Below are 21,972 nucleotides of genomic sequence, written 5' to 3' on the forward strand. Positions count from 1 at the left end.
TCATTTTTGTAAAACCTATCGTAAAATACACATACAGTACACACACAAATTATTGTCCACATAAGTAAACTTGTTCTCTGCATTTGTTCCATTCTTCAGTGCAACCCGTCTGGAGCAGTGGAACCCATCTCCTGGAGCTAATTTTGGTCAGGACAGTCTCAGTGGGAGAATTTTATTTATGTTGCAAGTTTTGGGTTGTTGGGGGGACCATGGGCGCAGACAGAAACATGCAAACCTTCTTGCTGTGAGTTGTGCGTCCATAGACTGTATATATAAATGGACATAGTTACCGTGCTAGCCGCCACGTTCTGAATAAGAAGTTCTTTCTCCGTTAGCAACAGGTTTAATTGACAGTGTTGCTAAGCACCCGCTCCCTGCTAAACCAGAGGTGCAAGCGGTACCTTCAACAGCTTTCCTCCGGATTGGCTCTTTGGTTGCTATGATACTTGCGGTCAGAATTCCAAATATGTAACTTGGCTTCAAATTAGCCCCTATAACTGCTAACCTCGATGAGCTTCAATTGACTGGAGCCTTAATCCACTTCTTTTTACAGGTTATGAGTGGGACACATCTCCAGATCTTAGTTGGAACTACCTTAGCTGGAAGATTTGACCTATTTTCTTGGGGTGTTGGAGGTAAAAACCAGGAATGCCCAGAGGAAACCCACCAGAAACAAACAGAAACATGCAAACCTCACTGTGAGTTGTGATCTGATTCTTTCTTTTATTTCAATCACCCACTTCCTTCATGTTCACACTTGACTTCACCGTTAACATCCACTCCAATCACCCCCTGACCCCGTGTTGCTCTCGCTCTTACAGGACAGCGGCCACTCCCCTCCTCGAACGTTTATCCAAAAACATTCCAGCAAAAGTGAGCCCATTGAAAGCCTCCTCTCCGTCCATCTCACCTCTTCCCTCCTGCAGCCTGTGCCATGGTCTGTGCACTCCGGATACAATGCCCCCGGTTGTTTGAGACTTGCAGATGAGGATAGCAGCTGCACACGGGGAAAAGGGAGCGAGGGAAAGACTTTTGCAAACTTCCAGAAACAGATGCAGAACTTTTGCCGTGGATCACAATGAAGCAGGTTTTTGTGTTGTTGCTGTCTGCAGCCTGGACTCTCACTGCGGCGCAAAACTACTACCAGGGACTCATGGACTACCTGGACAACAGACTGTTAGCGATCGAGGTAAGACGCAGTTTTTCAGCGGTGAAGTTTGCAAAGTTTACTTAAAGGGACACTGTGGAACTTTTCTGGAGATGGGTCCTACACTGCCTCCATGATGATGCTATGATATTTGTGAGTGATTATAGACTGAATTGTTTGGACAAACTTTAAAGTAGTGATGGGCAATACCAGTGATTTTGACTTTACTGCAGCAATAACGATCCGATACCGATACCGATACTAATGAGTTTTGTAATAAAATGGCATTTATTTGACATGTCAGTGCATTAAAATAAATAAAAACGAGTTCTTGAGGAATTCATACATATTTTTAGGAAACATTTTTGATACATTTGTTATAGCTTTGTCTGAAATGTTCCACAGTACAGCTTTAAACTTACATATATTGAATTACAGATGTTTTTATTGCTCAAAAATACCTCAAAAAACAGTCACCTCTCTGCAGACCTTGCCTGTAACTTTTCTTGGTGGTGTCACTTCCTTGTCTCCATTGAGAATAAGTAAATATGGAGTTTAGTGTAATGCCATACTGTGGAATATTCCAGGAAGTGGTGTATATTACAGTGTTTTGTTTGTTGCTTTGGTAAAAATCAATGTATATGTGTAGGCCTAGAGTTTATGCACAACTATGTAAGAGTGTAATTAAAACTTTGTGACCTCCAATGATTAAAACAGTGAGTGTAACATCCCCATTAATACAATGTGTGGTCGACTCATCAACTCTGCTGCTCCCTCTGGGACTGAGAGAGAGGAGGAGGAGGAGGAGTAAAAGGGGAAAGGGGGAGTAAAAGAGAGGGAGGGAAGGAGGAAGAGAGAGAGAGAAGACATGGGGGATGAGAGAGACTGAGAGAAGGGGAGAAGAGAGAAGGAAAGAGGAAGAGGAGAGGAACAGTAAATGGTCATTAGTCACATTTTTATATAGCACTTTTCCACCTCTAAGCCACTTGAAGAGCTTTACATCACAGGTCAGCACTGCACCTATTCTCTGTGAAGCCTTAAAACGTCTCTGTGGTCTGTTTAGAACTTATTGCTGGGTTTCAGATGAAATCAATAGGCCAATATTCATTAATGCAGATAGAGACAGCTAAAATTAATGTTGTTAAAATGCAAAATTATGTTGCAACATAGTGAGGTCTTGGGTCTAGTCAACCATTGAAAATAACAGGTTCGACATTTGTGCATTTACTCTTTGGTTATTTTATGGCAAAGTACAATGTTTTCAATAGGTAATGGTAAATAGTCACATTTTTATATAGCGCTTTTCCACCTTTAAGTAACTCAAAGCGCTTTACATCAAGGAATCACTCAACTATTCACACACACAACACACATTCATACACCAGTGTACACAGACACTCGGGGCGGGGTGGGTTAAGTGTCTTGCCGAAGGACACAACGACAGCGTTCATCTGTGGGACCTAGAATCGCACCGCCAACCTGTGAATCAATGGATCTGACGCTCACTCAGTCAATGATGTTTATGTAGAGAGCGGGATTCGAACCGCCAACCTTCAGATCAGTGGACAAACAGTAAGTTTCTCAGTAAGAGAAAGGTAGAAATAGAGGGAAGAAAGGAGGGCAAGAGAAAAAGAGAGGACACATAAGAAAGACAGAATACTGTATAGCCCTTATAGAAGGAGAAAGAGCGGGAGATAGTGAGAACAAGAGACAGAGGACAAAATTAAGGGAGAGAGTGAGAAGAGAGAGAGAAGGGGGGGAAAGAGAGACATGTGGGATGAGAGAAGAAGAGAAGATAGAAAGAGATAATGAAATAAAGAATGATGAGGGAGGAGAGACAAGGGACAATAAGAGAAAGGGAATAAATGAAAGCAGAAATAGAAAGGGAAGAAAGGATGGCAAGAGAAAAAGAGAGGACAAAAAGGAGAAACAGAAGTAGGGAGAGAGAGTTGGAGATAGTGAGAATAGGAAGGAGAGAGGACAAAACAAAGGGATTGAGAAGCGAGAGACAAGGGAAATAGAAGATGAGATTCAGACTGGGAGAATGGGAGGACGGAGAGAGAAAGAGAGTACGAGAGAGGGAAGTGTGAGAGAGAGATGGAAGGCGGAAGAGAGGCAGACATACATGGGATGAAAAGGAAAGAATGAAAGAAAGAGGACAATGAGAAAGGGAGAATAAAAGAAAGGTAGAAAGAGAGGGAAGAGGAAAAGAGAGGACGCAGAAGACAGAGAGAAGTAGGGAAAGAAAGTGGGAGACAGTGAGAATAGGAAGGAAAGTGGTTGAAACGAGAGGGTTGAGAAGAAAGAGGTGAACCATAGAAGATGAGATTCAGACTGGGAGAAGGGGAGGAGATAGAGAGAGGAAGAGGAGGAGAGAGAGTTATCTATGATCTCCTCCTCATTGTTCGGCTTGTGTCCGACCACATTATAATCTCTCCAGTGTTTAAGAAAATGACACAGCAGTAATGGAACAAGCTCCTCCTCTGATTGTGAGGCATAAAGACCCAACTGCAGCAGCCTCTAATGACCCGACTGCACTGACTTAATCACAAAGAGCTCAGGGCGAGAAACAAAACTATTACAAGATTTAAAGACCATTTAAACGTACACATTTTTGCATGGTTTAAATATCCACCGTGTAACTGTTCAGGTTCATTTCCATGGAGAGGTTTATACAGAAACTTTTGTGGTATTATGGCATTGACATATCTATTATTATGGGCGCATTACACATTTACATACACAGCTTAAACGTCCACTGTGTAACTTTTTTGATGACTGGTACGTTTCCATGGAGATGTTTATACAGAGATTTTAACAATGGGTTTTGATATGTCTATTTATTCTATTATTATGGGTGTTTTATGATCTTAAACATGTCTTGAAAAGCTTTAACAGTCTGACATATGTTACAGCTTAAAGGTCCACTGTGGAACTTTTCTGGTTTGTTTCCATGGAGATGTTTATACAGAGAACAATGGGTTTTGAGATCTGTTTATTCTCTTATTATTGGTGTATTATGCGTTATACATTTACATAACACATTAGTTTCAGCTTAAACATCCATTGTGTAACTTTTCTGGCTGGTTTCCATGGAGATGTTTATACAGAGCCTTTGACAGTATTATGACTTTTATATTATTTATTCTATTATTACGGATGTTTTTTGGTCTTGGAAATATCTGAAAAGCATGCATTAAATATTTACATTCACATTTACATCTTTTACAGCTTAAACACCCACTGTGTAACTTTTCTGGTGATACGTTTCCATGGAGATGTTTATCAGTAATGCTAAAATGTCGGGAAAAACGTGCATTCTTACTTTGAGCTGGGTCACATGCTTATGTTCATCATGGAGTTTAATGCCATACTGTGGGACATTCCAGGCAAAGCAATAACATCTACGTTTCCATGGAGATGTTTAGTTTAGCTGGAATGTCCCATAGTATGTCATTAAGCATATCCATCCTTGTTTTACGGTGTTGAAAAACATGCATTCTTACTTCGAGCTGGGCCACCTGTTTGTGTTCAGCGTGGAGTTTAATGCCATACTGTGGGACATTCCGGGGAAAGCAATAACATCTGCGTTTCCATGGAGATGTTTACTATAGCCGGAATGTCCCATAGTATGGCATTAAACATACCCATCCTTGTTTTATGGTCCTGAAAAACATGCGTTCTTTTTTCAAACCGAATCAACTGCTTGCGTTCAGCGTGGAGTTTAATGCCATACTGTGGGACATTCCAGGCAAAGCAATTACATCTACGTTTCCATGGACATGTTTTACTTTGCCCGGAACAGTCCACCTTTGAAAATATCTTAAAAAACCTGTGTTCTTACTTTGACCTGGCAGCACCACCTCCTCGTTTCATTGAGCTGGAGATCGATACGTTTAATGTCAAACGGTGAAACATTGCATTTTCTCTAAGGTGTAATTTTCCTGAAAACGATTTTAAATATTTCATTCCGAGTTATATTTTTGTTAAGGGTCGTCGTGGTAACATGGACATCCTAAAACTATCACTCCGGTGCTTTTGTTGCCCCCTGTGATCCGCCTCCAAACAGGCTCCATTCAATATGACACTAACTCTGCATCTAACGTTTCTGTTTGACCCCATGGTGAGAGAGGGAGAGAGAAAGAGAAAACGAGGGAGGTGTAGAGGAAGAGAGGGGAAGAAAGAGGGGAAGAGAGAGCAGACAGAGAGAAAAACAGAGGGAGAGAGAAGAAAACGAGAGAGAGGCGGAAAGGAAAGGGAGGCAAAGTAACAGCCAGAGAAATAAATAAAGATGATGAAAGAGGAAGGGAGGGAAATGGGAGACACAAAGATGGATAGAAAGAGGGGGGCAGAAAGGAAGGGAGGGGTAGAAACAGAAAGAGGGAAAGACAAAAGACAGAGAGAGTGAAAGAGGGTGAGAGAGAGAGAGAAGAAAACAAGAGAGGCGGAAAGTAAGAGCAAGAAATAGAGAAAGATGAAGAAAGAGGGAGGGAAGGGGGAGAGAGAAAGACAGATAGAGAGGGAGAGGTAGAGACAGAAAGAGAGGGGGCAGAAAGAGAGAGAGATAGAGAACTGAACGAGAGAAAGGAATAAAGGAAGGAGGGCAAAGGAAAAGTGAGAGGTGTAGAGAAAGATAGAGAAAAAAGGAATTGAGAGAAAGAGGGTATGGAAGAGGAGATGGAGGGATATGTATTCATATATAAGAAAGTGAGAGGCAGAGAGGGGGGAAAGGGAGAGAGAGAAAGATGGAAAGAGAAAGAGAGGTAGAGACAGAAGGGAGGGCAGAACGATAGAGAGGATAAAGGAAGAGGGGCAAAGTAAAAGAGAGAGGTGCAGAGAAAGATAGAGAAAAAGGGATAGAGAAAAAGGGATAGAGAGAAAGAGAGGGTGGGAGAGACAGAGCATGGAAGAGGAGATGGAGGGATATGTGTTTATATATAAGAAAGTGAGAGGCAGGGGGGGAAGGGAGAGGGAAAGAGAGAGAAAGACAGGTGGATAGAGATGAAAAGAAAATGAGAGAGGATGAGAGAGAGGGGGAAAGGAAGGGGGCAACGTAAAAGAAAGGGGTACGGAGAAAGACAGAACGAGGGAGTGAGAAGGAAAAGAGAGGGGAAATGAGAATGAGAGAGAGGTGAATAGAGAGGAAGAGCGCAGGAGAGAAAACGAGAGCGAGGTGGGGAGACGGCAGAGGGAGGGAGTGAACGAGAGAGAAAGACGTCGGGTGAAATGATGGAACGATGGCCGTCTGTAATTCACCTGTCGTGCCGGATCTGTCAGTCAAAGTGTGGAGCTGCTTTCAAGACTTATTAGATTTATGTAAGTGAGTGAGGTTTAAGAGGTTCCACAGGGTTCAATCTGAGGCCCACTTTACTTTATGCCGTCACAACCAATATCCACGGACGTTAGGATCTCATTTGTCAGCTCCTCAGGCAATAAGGCTGTACGTTTGATTAGTGCAGTGAAGTCCCAGTTTTCAAATTGTATTCTCTCTAAATTTCAGAACAAATCCAATTAAAGGGGCTGTTCCTGTTTTTAAAGTTAAATTTGTCTCGCTCCGGCTCAGATATATTGTAAAAAAAAAAAACAGCTGTCAGGGTCCAAGTGAGACTCCTTTGTGCTGTCTGCATCTAATTATAAAGTGTTTTTATCAACTGTGGTGTAGAAAGTGATGCTAGTGCACAGTTAGCATGCGTGTTGTTGTTAGCATTAACGTGACGGCATCGCTGTGAAGAATTAGGATGTTAGGAATACTTTAGGACGGTTTGGACCACTGTAAGCCTTTTAAAATGAACTAGTTGTGTTTTTCAGCTAAGGCTTCATGACATCACAAAGTGGAACAGAGCACTTTTGAGGTTTGAAGATGTAGACAGACTGATAAACTAGTATTACTCAAACATGTGTGAATGAATGTCCTATATTGTACAAAATTGACTCCTGTGAGCTTTTGTGTTTTGTTTTGTTCACACATGTTTGAGTAATCATGTATAATGAGGCATCTGCATCTCCAAAGTGCAAAATGGTCTGTTCTACCTTGTGATGTCATTAAGTGGTAGCCTATTTGTAGTCTAAGTTGAACTGCAAAACACTAGAATAACCATAAATTACTGCAACATTTCTTTCTTTGTTCAGTTGATATAGCAGTTTAAGACTAGACCGAAAACCCACCTTTTCTCCCTGGCATTTAATAATAGCTAGACAGCAAATCTTGATGTTTTATTGTTCTTTTCCTATGCATCGTATTATCTGTATATTTGTTTTTTGCTAGACTTTTATGTGAAGCACTCTGGGCAGCTGAAGTTGTTCTAAATGTGCTATACAGTATTAATAAAACTGAACTGAACTGGACAGAAAGTCTACAATATCTCCTGGTGCGCCAAGAAGCAAAGACGTTTCAACAAGGCTCAAAGAATCGCTGTAGCTTCAAAGTTAGGCATACCCCGAACTGAATTATTCAAATGATTCTAATGAAGGTGTATGGAGTTTAAAAACACAGTGAAGTGCTTCCTCTATTGCCACTTGATGACATCACAAGGTGGAACAGAGTGTTTTCTGTTTGATAGAAGAACTCAGCTGAAATATGCAGGATTTGTGTGAATGTTTTTGATGAGGAGACAACATTGCAACACAGATAAAAACATGAACTTAATATAGGCCCTTTCAATTATTATCTACTTTGATCTATATGCGAATTATGTAACTTATAACGTATTTCTCGTCTTTCTCTGTAGGACCGAATGCAGTTGTGGCACGACCAAAATCGCCAGTATCACTCGGAGCAACAAGATTTTAAGAAGCTGACACACGAGCTGATGGAGGGTTTGGGGAGAGACTACATCGCGCTGTACAAGGATCTCAGTGGAACAGAGGTTCGGGTGGATCGGGCGGAGAAGGAGATGGAGTATGTGGAGACGTGGACCTCACCCAGAGCCTGTGTGCACCCAGAGGAGAAGGTGCTGGAGCGGGGGGAGTGGAGCCTGAAGGAGAGCAGAGTGCCAGAGGGAGAGGAACACGGCTGGGAGGAGGTGAAGGCGGAAGTGTCTGGTGAGAACCGATACCTTTCACGCGTCATCAACATTCCCTAGGGTGGTAATGATAGCTGGAGGCACTGCTCTGTCTGGTGCCCTGTTATTCAAGTTAGACTTTAATCTGAGCTTGACCATACAGAACTGACTTGGATCTACAACAGGTGAGATGATTTTGTACTGAGCTAATTTGCACTCATAAGCCACCATCAGACAGCTGTTTATTTTCAGTTAGTCACACACTCACTCAGTTTTAATTTTACAAAATCTTCTCAGAGACATTTCTATCAGACATTACGTGCAGCTTTGAGTATCACTTGGGCATAAACAGGACTAAAGAACCAGGTCTAGCAGAAGGGCTATACAGTATAAATTAGACTGTATTAGTGTCTCTCCAAACTCTTTCTGGAGGCTCTTTCCCAACTGTGCGTGTAGATGGACGTGGGTGGGGAGAATCTGATGACATGGGCCTTAATTTGAGTATATGCTGCATTAAAGAGAAAAAAAACATAATGACCTGACCTTCAGAGATCACAGCTCCAGATTATATTAGACTTCATGTGCATGGTGGTATTGGTGGTGGCAAAAGAAGAAAACATTGTCCTTGTTCTGAGTGTTTGTGGTATTTGTCATTTGTCAGTGATAATACAAGGGTAATACATTTATTCATTTTTTTTACCCGCACAAAGAGGAGGGCCCACATCAGACCTATTCTAAAAGGTTCCCTGTTTTGTGCCCTGTCCACTTTAAAATCCTTTGGTTTGACCTTACACGGACAGGCGCCCTAACCTTGCACAGCAAGATTGATATTTGTGAGTTCACAAACTCACGAGAATTGATCTTGGCGTAGCCCTGCTGCTGCGATAGGCCCGACAGGTGGTAGGTGACCAATCACAGAGAAGCACTGAGGTTTGTGCAGACGCCAAAGGCGAAGTGCCCAAGTGAACCAAAACAAACATGGCAATGCCACAGACATATTCAGCCTGTTTTAGCGAAAATACAGACTATTTTATTTGTGAAAAACGTGCAGAAGTTGAATGCTATGTGCATTTGTGACAGGGAAGATGTCTATGTTTTTCTCTCACTTGGATGGAACAAAAGTGTGACTTTTCATCTTGTTCTGCTGTTGTGATGCTTCGACAAATCAGATTAAAATAATTGTCATGGTGTTCCATGGTTTTCACTCTCTCTGAGCCATGAGGTCAGTACGAGCGTTTTAGTGTGTGCGTTGAACCGATGAACGATTGTGTGGTGGGTGATGTCACAATATCTAATTGGGTGACTGTGCGGTCCTTACAGTCCTTAGTCGCTCTTGTGTTTTTGCCTCTCAGCCAAAAATGTTCCAGGGTTGACTTACTGTTCATTTCACATCTGTAACTCTTATAACTTTTTAACTAATAACACAAATAAAAATAATTACAGCACTGAACATTTCACCATTAACCCCCGTGTAATAGCTCCCTTTAGGACACCTTATTCTGCTGTTTACAAATAAATAGGCAGATGATGACTCTTATTTACACTTATTTCCCTATTCACATTATTCCAGAAGTTGCCGTGGGCGCCGCTGTTGTCTTTGGGATTGACGTCATGCTCCCAGATGGAGGGGGACAGTGGCTCAGTTGGTAGAGTTTGTCCACTGATCCGAAAGTTGGTGGTTCGAATCCCGCTCTCGACATAAACTTCATTGATAGAGCGGTCAGATCAGTTTTTTTTCTCTTTCAGCGAGAGCCACCCCAGATTGATAATGTGTAGAAGTTAATTCAGAGTGACACATCAGTCTGGTGTGAGGCAGGTTACAGGCTCCCGTGAATATATAGTGGACCTGATCAAACCTTAGAGCTCGGCCCAGAGCCTCAGGTTTTCAGGACAGAACCTGCTTATGGTCCCTCAAACAGGTTTTAAAACAGGACCTTTATCTCTGGAACAAACTGCCCCCCCTTCATTATTTGGACTCTGATGATGCCTTTGAAAAGCATTTATTTGCTCTTTTGATTGGACCATGCAACGTAATACCTTTTAATGCACTACTGAAACTAAGTACATTTTCAAAGTACTCTTCTCAACACTGTATATTACCATCCCAAAGTGAAAGCAGTTCTTGTCTCACTGATCTACAACTCTACAACTTCTCCTCCTTTTCCTTTTGCACAGTCCCACTTGTTACATCCATTGTCTCCAGGGACTCTGGTAATCTCATCTTCTTTGGCACACACAGCCTCCAAACCACTATCGTTTATATAGGAGCAATGTGCCGTGGAGTTGGAGCACTTCCCTTCTGTAAAATAGGAACCAAACATGAGGTCAGTACGAGCGTTTTAGTGTGTGCGTTGATGAACGATTGTGTGGCGGGTGATGTCACAATATCTAATTGGGTGACTGTGCGGTCCTTACAGTCCTTACTCGCTCTTGTGTTTTTGCCTCTCAGCCAAAAATGTTCAAGGGCTGACTTACTGTTCATTTCACATCTGTAGCTCTTATAACTTTTTAACTAATAACACAAATAAAAATAATTACAGAACTGAACATTTCAGTGTAATAGCTCCATCTAGGACACCTTATTTTGCTATGCACAAATTGACCTGTTGGTGCGTGTGAACATTGGACGTTTTACACAAATCAACCTACTTTATTTCCTATTTTAATGACAAAACTGTTCCCAAATTTGCCATGGAGCAGAGAAACCAAGTCAAAAACAACAGTCCAGGACACATGACTCTGACACCTACAGTCCCTTGCAGTGCCTTGACTGGCATTTTAAAAAGGTCACTCAGAACTGTTTCTACTTTTACACTTATTCATGATAAATAACGTCATGACCAAACAACAGTGAAATCCTGAGCTGTCCGTCCAATGGATCACTGTTTCTTTACGTGACCAGCTTTATGAAACCAAACTCTATTAACGATAACGTCAAGTTAAAGCTGCGCTGTGTAAATTTTCTTGTGGCGGCTACGTGACTTGGTTGTTTCCATGATGTCACTGCTTTTCCTGAAATTTTTGACATTATAACATTAAACACCCATCTTGCATTTATCCACATTTGTTTATATACCAAATTAAAAATTTTAATTAAAAAAAACCTTGAAAAACATGTATTCTTATTAGGAATGGGCTCGTCTCTCCATTGATCTGACCTGTAACTTGGCCTGGTCTTCATGGAGGTAGATATGTTTTTTTTCCAGATTGTGGCACATACACATTACAGGCAAAGCAATAATATCTCCATGGAGATAAGAAAGCACCAGAAAAGTTACCCAGTGCACCTTTAACATGACATAAACAGCTAAATAAAAAGAACATTGCAGCTTTATTTTTTATGAATTGAAACAACTTATATTTGCTTCTACAACTGACACAATTATATATATATTTTTTTTTACTTTTTACCAAGATTATCGCATATTCTTATCATCTCTAGTTGTGTGTTTGCTCCTCCACGCAGCCCGTTAGGTTTTGTAGTGAGCTATTCTCTTGTTTGTTATGTGGAGTTCAACATTTGTCTTTATAATCTCCTGATCCCTGGACACATGCTGCAGAGACTCTGTCAATAAAACCACTTCCACAGTACAATACAAAGTGATCTGCCCCTAATACCCCTTTAAAGATGATAAATACTGACTTGTCAAGGGGAGTAATACACGTGACACAAAGTCTGACTCGTCCTCATGCGAGCTGACAGTATAACATAAATAATATTGGGGAATACTACAGTGAATATATCTAGGGTTGGGCTGTCCACTGCTCCCATATTACACAAAATTGCCATGTTAGCATCTTGTTACCTCGTCAAATACGTACTCGGAGTTGTGTTTTGTTTCATTCACACATGTTTGAGTAACACTTTATTATTAGTCTACATCTATGTTTTGATGAGGAAATAACATTATAACATAGATTTAATACGGACCCTTTAAATAAAATGGCATTAAGGGCTGGGTCAATTACACAGGTCCCGTTCCCACATATGTAGAGATGGCTGTTTGCATATGGCCCGTTTTGTTGCGTCATAGACAAAGCTCCCGACTTCTATAAAGTTTTCAAGCCCATACAACATCACCAAAAACATTCTGTGATCAAATTGTTCACAGCTAATGCATGGCTGTATTAGGCTCTATTAGCATCACATTTGCAGTGGATTTGTTTACTTTTATTACCAAGGGAGGGCTAATGCCTAAAGTTTATAACACATAAAGTTTTCTGAATTTACACAATTACTTTAACTTAGAAAATGTGACATACTTATACCAAGGTGACCGAAAGTGCTTTTCAAAGGGATTTAAAGCCACAAGATTGCATAATAAATTCTCAGTAAACATTAGGATTATATTATTATTGTAAATGTTTAAAAAAAATGACATTATCTGGATAACCACCAGTGGGAGACTATAGAAAATATATAAAGCTACATTGTGACATGGGTTAATAAAATCAGTTTATAATTATTTAACACTTTATAATTATTAAATATAACCCATTACACATCACTTTTTGGGGGATTTTTTTCATGAATGCTAAAGTTGAGGTAGAGGACCAGTCAATAAGTAAAGTCGGTAAAATGGATGAAAAACAGTCCAGTGTTTTTCAAATCCAGGTTAGGGGTTAGGAGTTAGAACTTAGGAAGTAGGAGTTAGCAGGTTGTGTCTATCGTTTGGTGAAGATCTGATGGTTCTGCTTCTCCTGCTCCTCCTGCTCCTTAGACCTTGGCTCGTTGTCCTTGGTCTCAATGAGGATTCTTTCTACAGAAGCTGGTTTGGTTCAAGCACAGTTCTGGTATTTGTTTTACACATCTGCTTCTCCATAGAGTTGTTTGGCTCTTCCTCCTTCACCTCACAGATAAGCTCCTCTATAGCCTTCTTCAACTTAAGGTGTTCTTCAGTATCAGTGACGTCTTTTTCCAGATTTAGGTTGCTAATTGCCCCATCTTTTTCATTCAAAGTCACCTGTAGTTGTTGGTTCCTCTGTATCTCCTCCTTGTTCTTCTCTGCTTGCGTCTTGAACACTCTTGAATTGACTTTTTGCAAGCCTCCTTCAGACCTCATTTTCTCAGCTTTGGACAAACTTCTCTCCAGTCTACTCTTCTTATAGGTCCAGCTCGTGTTGAAGCTGTTTCCTCTGCTCCTCCTGTATTACCACATGACATCATGAGGTGGGATGAGCATTTTCTGTTTGAGAGAAGTACTCAGCCTAAATGTGCAGGGTTTGTGTGTTAAACATGTGACTGTAACAAGCTCCTAGACAGGCTGAAACTCTCCTCTGACCCGAGGGACTTCTCTTATAATGTGAGAAAAGTCCTTAGAGAGTCAGCATTGTTAACACTGATTTGTATTTGCATGCAGTAGCTTATATGGTCATTTTTAACATAATATTTGAGTAATTTTAAAAGTGAAATGTGGACTGTGATGTTTTATGAAAGAATGGGAGAATGCATTGGTTTGATTGTAAATGGATGGATACTTAGATGTATTTTAATAGTTTGTAACCTGCCCAGGGACTGCAGATGGAAACTAGCTAAATCTGGTAAAGCATGTCTTCTTTTATGAAATTAATTTGTTTGCACTTGGTCCCTGTTAAAATACACCATTAAACTAAAAAAACTAACTAAACAAAACACAACTCCAGGTATGTTTTTGATGAGGAAAAAAACATTATAACATAGATCAGAAAATAGCATAATACTGGCCTTTTAGCATGGTCAAGAGGCAACATTTTAAACATGCTTTGACATTTGAGAAAACCCCCCAAAATGAACGGCTAAACAAATGTAAGAATCCTATGCAGTACATTCCATCTCTGTAGAGGTCTGAACTACTGTTGGCAAATTTATAATAAGACAGGACCATGGACCAGTTACAATTTTGGTTTAGTGATCCTACAACTTTGGTGACTTTATCATACTGAGTTTATCTAGAGCCTGATATTTATACAGACAAATTTCGTTGTAGCCAGGCCTGATCGTGTACACCATCACACAGTTTGCATGTGTGCTGTCGTGCGATTGAAATTCCTCACAGCCTGCTCACTGGCCTCTCCAAACGAGCGTTAAGACAGCTGCAGTACATCCATAACACTGCTGCTGGTACCCCCTGAAGTCCTGTGCTCAGGTCTCTGCACTGGCTCCTGTGGCTCAGAGAATAGACTTTAAAGCAGCTCTGTGTGAACAAGTCTCTCCATGGCCTAGCACCAAAGTACATCTCCCACATGTTAGTGCCACATGAACCATCTCGTACTCTGAGGACTCCTGCTGGTGCCCAGGACTAAACATGAGGAGTCAGTGTTTCAGTTTTAATTTGTTGTATTATGATTTTAATGCCTTTCTTATTCTGTAAATCACTTTGAATCACTTATTATTGTACAAATTGGGCTATACAAATAAACTTACCTTGCCACATTGTGTAGTGTGACATCCATTAGCAACATTTATAAAGGCCCCACAAGCATAAATGTTAGCATCCAGTCTTGACCCCAACCATCAAAATTCATATTGCTCATGTTTTGTGGTTTTGCCCATAGTAAAATAGCCCGGTGCTGCGTCAGCCGTTACATAAAATGAATGAATCGTGGAGCCCTCCCTGCCCTCTCCTTTATCCCGTGTGTGTGCGTGCCCCCTGGGTCAAGCCTGTCTTCCCCTGCTCCTGTTTGCTCCGGTCCCTCTCCACACACTAATATAATGTGAACATCTGTGGAGCGACCCCAAGCCAACCTCACTGCTGCATAAAAGACCTATTATAGATCTGTGCAGAGGGGCATGAGGCTCGCTTCACTCCTGGACATGGATCTTCTTACTGAAAGCATCTTGTTATAATGCTGTGTCCTATTTCCATGGAAACTTTTATTTACAAAAAAGACAAATGATCTCGAGTGGCTTGAATTTACAATAATAATTTAGGTTTTAATATAGACATACAGCCCATGTGATGATTTGTTCCATTGTATTTCTGAATAGTTTCAATAAATGTATTCTTATGGAAAGAGATATAAGATCTAGAAAAAAGTGACTATGTTTTCAGAGAATTTAGCAATATATACTATAAAAAATACTACATGTAATACTTCATTATCCTAATATAGAGAAATACTCAAGTCGAAATTGCAATCTTGGTTTTGAATAGATCATACAGCCTAGATTTACTTAAAAGTCCACTATGTAGGCAACAGTAGCTCAGTTGGTATTTGGTTGGTGTTTGTCCTGTCCACTGATCTGAAGGTTGGCGGTTCAAATCCTGATCTTGACATAGACATTTGTTGGGCCGTCAGATCCACTTAGCCCGCCTCGCCCCCAGTGTCTGTGTACGCTGATGTGTGAATGTGTGTGTGAATGGGTGAGTAGTTCCTTGATGTAAAGCATTTTGAGTGTCTTGATGGTGGAAAAGCGCTGGGATCTGCCACGTACTTGTGTACACGACGTTGTTGTTGCTTTGCCTGGATTGTACCACAGTATGGCATTAAACTAAATCCACAGACACAAGCAGGCGTGTTTCTCAAGGTATTCTGAGCAAAAAACAAAACAAAAACACTGGTAATGAAATAAATGCTTGATGAATCACTAGCATAGCAAATGTATCTATCTCCATGGAGACATGCAGGTAACAAGACATTTATAGCAATAAAACACCACAAATTGAATTAATTAAAGTGAATATATTTAATATTCTACTGTAGAACATTTCATTTGTGTTTTTTTTTTGTTTAGAACTGTGTGAAGAGTCTTTGAGTGTTATGAAAAGAGCTATACAAGTGTTATGTATGTATGTATGTATGTATGTATTATTATTATTATTATTATTATTATTATTATCATCTGCAATGTTCTACTGTGAAACATTCCAGACAAAGCAATGATATATCCATGAAAAGATGCAGGTGATCCTTCAGAAAAGTTACACTCTCAACTTTAAATTTTAAATGTCCCTTACATATGTGCTGCAATTTAACCCCTAGACCATCTTGTAGTGCCATGGACTGTTTTTTCTTAAAGGTCCCATATTGCGCTGTTTTCTGATCCATGTTATAATGTTGTTTCCTCATCACAAACAGACCTGGAGTTGTGTTTAGTTTCATTCACATGTTTAACACACAAATCCTGCATATTTAGGCTGAGGATTTCTCCCAAACAAAAGACTCTGTTCCACCTTGTGATGTCATACAGGAAGTCCTCCACTGTGTTTTTAAACTCCACACACCTTCACTAGAATCATTTGGATGATTTTAGCCCTGGAATTGTCGATCTCTACTGAAGAAAAGATAAAAGGTAGCTGTTAACATGAAAATTACCGCTTCTTGACATCACAAGGTGGAACAGAGCATTTTGACCTTTGGAGACAGACTAATAATAAAGTGTTATTCAAGCATGTGTGAATGAAACACACAACTCCGGGTCTGTTTTTGAGGAGGAAACAGCATTATAACATGACTTAAAGCTCACAAGAGTCAATTTTGCGTAATATAGGACCTTTAAAATATATATATTGAAATGTGTAAATTTTGTTAAAACTAGTAAAAAAAAATCTAGACTAAAATAAAAATAAAGTGAAAAATAAATAAGCCCTAACTAATCAGAATTAACATTATGTATTCACTGTAACTCCATTTCCTTTCTGCTCCTTTTTTTTTTTTTTTTTTTTTTTTTTTACAGTGCACAGATATAACTCCTGTTTTGTTTTCTAAAAGCCTCCTCCTGTAGTCCAGATGTCTACTCAGATTACATCCTGTCCGAATTCGCCGCATACTTTTGGAGTTCACCATTATGTAGAGATGGAGATAGGGCCCTCTTGCCCCGAGCTGCCGTGTGACATTTCTGTAAACATGATTCACATTTGAATAGCCAGAGTCCGTGTGTTTACTGGAGAAGCAGCCTCTTTTATATTCTGCATTATTCAGCCTAATGTATTGCTGGAGCATGAAGACTTAATGCGTTTTGCTGATTATGTCTGACATTTCTCCGGCAGATTGTGAGGACGTGATCGCTAGTATCAGGTCGGTGAAGATTCTGAAGAGAGCGGGTGGGCCAAAGGGCGTGTGGACTCCTGACCCCAAATCTTCCAAGGTCTGTGTTATTATGCATTATGCTTCAGTAAGAGAGGAGGAGTAAAACATGATTGAGTTTAATGGGGATGACCTGTGAGGAGATAGGCCATGTAAACTTAGAAGAGTACAAAGTGTCACAGCTGTCTCCATGGCTGTCCATCTGTCTGTATAAAGAAGAGGACTAAGAAAGTGCAGCAATCAGTTGTGTAAATGAAACAAAACACAACTCCAGGTCTGTTTGGGATGAGGAAACAACATTATAACATACAATGGGGCAAAAAAGTATTTAGTCCGCCACCGATTGCGCAAGTTCTCCCACTTAAAAAGATGAGAGAAGACTGTAATTTTCATCATAGGTTCATTTCAACTATGAGAGAAAGAATGAGGGGAAAGAATCCAGGAAATCACACTGTAGGATCTTTAATAAATTAATCAGTAAAATAAGTATTTGGTCACCTACAAACAAACTAAACTTCTGTAACTTCTTCTTTAAGAGGCTCCTCTGTCCTCCACTTATTACCTGTATTAATGGCATCTGTTTGAACTCGTTATCAGTATAAAAGACACCTGTCCACAACCTCAAACAGTCTCCAAACTCCATTATGGCCAAGACCAAAGAGTTGTCAAAGGACACTGGAAACAAAATTGTAGACCTGCACCAGACCCCGAAGACTGAATCTGTAATGGGTAAGCAGCTTGGTGTCATTTTGACCTGTCATTGCCAATAAAGGGTATATAACAAAGTATTGAGATTAACTTTTATTATTGACCAAATACTTATTTTTCACCATAGTTTGCAAATACATTCTTTAAAAATCAGACAGTGTGATTTTTCTTTTTCTCATTTTGTCTCTCATAGTTGAAGTGTACCTGTGATGAAAATTACAAGCCTCTCTCATCTTTTTAAGTGGGAGAACTTGCAGAATTGGTGGCTGAATAAATACTTGTTTGCCCCACTGTATATCAGAGAATAGAGTACTGTAGTATGGGCTCTTTAATATAACCTGACATGTTTCGGAATTAAGTCAAAGTCATGTAATTCGAGCTTTTCTTGTTAGAAAAAATCTCAAGTTGATAAGATATTTTTAGTATTATAATTATCATTGCTTAACTTGAAGGTGTATCTCTTCAACGGAACATCCGGAGAGAGTCTGTTCCAGTTTAAATCCGTCCGAGACTTCTTCAACTCCTCTGGGCTCCACAGCAGCTCCTCAGTCAAACTCGGGGTGGAATGGACTGGATATGGGAGCGCAGTTTACAGCGACCATCTGTACTATGTGACTCACGCGGAGGAGGTGCAGGTGGGGGTGTACACTATGCCATGGTGCAAAACTACTATAGGAGAAAAAAGAAAGGAAAAATGCTGTCAGAAATATCTTAAATGATTTTGTAAAGCTAAATGAGTCAAGACTAATACTTAAACCTGATTAAACCTGAAGTGATGGAATACATTTTAAATCAGATACTGTATTGACATGTGCAGTCACTTTACAACACTTCAGATTATAGTCTAATTTCAAGTTATTTTAAGAAATACGTTTTTTGCATTGAAGGTGATTGACATATTAAAAGAAAGAAAAAAAAAACACAAATCTGTCAACTGCACAAAAAGTTGTAGGAGTAAAGACGTTTCACTGCTCATCCAAGCACTTCAGTATTATATATTTCCATCCTCAAATCCAAAGCAAACAAAGGAAACAAAGAACAATAGAGCGAGCCAGTCGGGCCGTTAAAGGTTAAATGAAGGCGAAGGCTGAATCTGGTCAGATTAGTGGTGGATTAAGGCAGTGTCCACCTGTAATCTGACCGGGAATGAAGAAGCATCTTGATGAGCAGTGAAACCTCTTCACTCTTACACCTTTTTTTTCACAAGTTGACAGATTTGAATTTTTCTTTTAATATAGTGCATACCTGGACGACTGAGGGATTACACAGACGTGACCTTCATATATATTTTATGAATCTGGAACGATTAGGTCTGTCATGATAATTACTATATCGACTCATCATTCAATATGATAACTGGGACAGTATATTATGGCGCTCAATAGTTATTGTGTGTGCAATTTCCTTGCAATAAGGAGGAGGTTTCTTCTGTTTTTTATGCAATACGGTAAGATTTGAGCTGTAGAAAGTTGAAAAAGTAACTTCCAGGACTAAATATTGGTTCATTCTGCTATTTATTTGTTGCTTTTGAATGATACTGTATTTAAAAGAAAAAGTTTTACTGGGATTATCCTGCTATATTGGTAATTGGTGAGTAATCATCATTTATCGTGATATTTATCTGTAGCAATATCGTGCTTCAAAATGTGGTATATTGACAGCCCTAGATATGATGGCTTCTAAAATGACTATCCTTCTTTGAAATGACAATGGCAGAAGGAATTATAAAGCACTTTCTGTTACATTTGTTGTAAGAGAAGTGCTTTATAAATACAGTTTGATTGATAGGTTGAAAAATTGCCTTAGTGCTTATTCTATTCTATTTTTATTCCCTCTGGTTTACACTTGCCTTTGATTTAATCATAGTCCATATTGTTCATTAACATAAGCACAGCCAAGTCTTTCACACACTTTGGTCATCTGAAGGTGTTTTAAATGTGCTATATAAATAAACTTCAAAATAAACTCGAATTGAACTGAACTGACAAAACTCTGATTCTACATATACACACTTAATGAAACACACATGACATATTCACTATATCTACACTAATTAATTTGCTATCTTCAAATAATTAATAAAGATATATACTTACTATCCCTTACACCCCTTTTGCAGGTGGTAAAATTCGACCTGACGAGTGGATTCATCACTGATATTGCCATGTTCCCTCTGGCCAGCGTCTCTCCCGTCTACTCCCTCAACCCTGAAACCATCGCCGATATCTCCGTGGACGATCAGGGCTTATGGTTGCTCTATGCCTCCAATGAGAAAGAACCGAACATTAACCTGGCCAAACTGGACCGTCAAAGTCTGGACATCGAGCAGATCTGGGACACAGGATGCCCTCGGGAGAACGCAGAGGCCGCCTTTGTGGCTTGTGGGACGGTCTATGTGGTTTATAATACGCGTTTGCCCAGTAGATCTAGGATACAGTGTGTTTTTGACGTGAATGGGATGGTAGTGAACGAAGAGGCTCCGCTGATGTATTTTCCACGGAGGTTCGGGGCCCACTCCAGTCTGAAGTACAACCCAGAGGAAAAGCAGTTGTACGGGTGGGACGACGGGTATCAGATCATCTACAGACTCACGATGAAGAGGAAAATGATGGCAACACAGTAGAGCTAACGAGAGACTAAAGAGACTGTAAGATTTACATTTTAAATTCCAATAAACTGTGTCCCCAGATATGAGGTAAATATGTTCAAATCAAATATAGCTTTTACTGGTAACAATTGTAATGCTGATCTAATTGCAAAAACTTTGGACAGGATGACCAAGTTTGTGTAATCCCCCAGGTCCAGGTATGATGATCCATGCTAAAAGAAAAATTAAATTCCAGCAACTGGACAAAATGTTTTTAGAGTGAAGTCGTTCTGCTGTTCAGTTCTGGTCAGAATGTTGATGGACACTGCCTTATATCTAAAGCACATGTGTCAAACTCAAGGCCCATGGGCCAAATGTGGCCCCCCACATCATTTTATGTGACCCTCAACAGGGCAAATGAAAAGATATGATGGTCTTAAAATGTCGTTTTATCAGGAGATACGCAGTTACACAGCCATAATTTTACATCTTTGCAAATGCATATGCAATATTTGTAACTTGAATAACTAATAAATACAGAAACAGTTAATTAACAAGTTTAAAAAGTAGTGACATTTATTTTTCTTCTGGCCCTTTGACAGCAGCCATTTTGCTGATGTGGCCCAACCCTGACACCCCTGATCTAAAGGGATCTGAAACTAACACACCTTTTGCACATTTCTTTGTCTGATTGTCTGATTCATAATAAAAGTCAAAGTTAAATCTGTCAACTGGACAAAAACTTGTACGATTGAAGACGTTTCGCTGCTCATCCAAGTGTTCTTCAGTATAATTAAGTAAACCCAAAGCGAAACAAAGAACAACAGAGCGAGCCAGTAGGGCCATTAAAGGTTGAAGGCCATTAAGGCTGAAACTGAAAACAGTAGCTGTTTACAGTTTCAGTGTAATTAGCTCCTCCCTTCAGATATAAGGCAGTGTCCAATAGCAATCTGACCAGAACTGAAGAAGCGGCCTGGATGAGCATAAAAACACAATTTTGCTTCTCAACATGATTATCCAATCAGAAAGCAGAATGAGCCTCACATGAGTCCCCCATTTGGGTCGCCAGTTTCAATGCTGTTTCTTTCTGATCTGAATCCTCTCTACCTAAACTCCAGCACCTGCAGCCAATCATTAATCCACGCCTCTGCTCCTTGTGTATGCTGTCCATATACTGAGAATGAGAGAAAGAAGGTAATGACAGTCCTACCCAGGTGCAGTTGTGATTTTTGTCCCTTTTTAAAAACGCGGGCTGCATACATTAACCCCTCGTTTAGGGAAGCAGACAGGAGGAAAAAACAAAATATGCTCAAATAAGCTCGTCTAAGTTCCCTGTGACACTGATTTGACCACTTAAGTCTAATGCACACAGAGGCACTTTGAGGCGCGACAAAAAATCACCTCCATTATTTTGTCTGAGCGTGCACACCGAGCACAGACGCCTCCTCAAGACACATGCTTTTGGCACTTCTGGAGTGATAGACAGTTCTCTCTCTGTGACCAATTATGAATTTGCAGTGACA

At 40.1% G+C, this 21,972-nt stretch overlaps 1 protein-coding gene across 1 annotated transcript; it reads left to right on the plus strand.

Moving 5' to 3' along the window:
• The first annotated feature begins 1,022 nt into the window (after positions 1-1,022).
• olfml3a (olfactomedin-like 3a) lies at positions 1,023-20,485 on the plus strand. Its single transcript, XM_055223277.1, has 5 exons — positions 1,023-1,189; positions 7,876-8,188; positions 17,118-17,215; positions 18,315-18,497; positions 19,982-20,485. Exons 1-5 carry the CDS (start codon positions 1,079-1,081, stop codon positions 20,483-20,485), a joined length of 1,209 nt encoding a protein of 402 aa, XP_055079252.1. The 5' UTR covers positions 1,023-1,078.
• Positions 20,486-21,972: the final 1,487 nt, after the last annotated feature.

This window comes from Periophthalmus magnuspinnatus, chromosome 7 (assembly GCF_009829125.3).
Source record: "Periophthalmus magnuspinnatus isolate fPerMag1 chromosome 7, fPerMag1.2.pri, whole genome shotgun sequence".
In the NCBI taxonomy this organism is placed as follows: domain Eukaryota; kingdom Metazoa; phylum Chordata; class Actinopteri; order Gobiiformes; family Gobiidae; genus Periophthalmus; species Periophthalmus magnuspinnatus.

Bases quoted from the DNA above. Each gene is read 5' to 3' on its own strand.
- olfml3a (XM_055223277.1), top strand. From the start codon at position 1,079: ATGAAGCAGGTTTTTGTGTTGTTGCTGTCTGCAGCCTGGACTCTCACT. The intron at 8,189-17,117 runs GTGAGAACCGAT...TTTCTCCGGCAG, and splicing joins GGTGAAGGCGGAAGTGTCTG to ATTGTGAGGACGTGATCGCT. The intron at 17,216-18,314 runs GTCTGTGTTATT...CTTAACTTGAAG, and splicing joins CTGACCCCAAATCTTCCAAG to GTGTATCTCTTCAACGGAAC.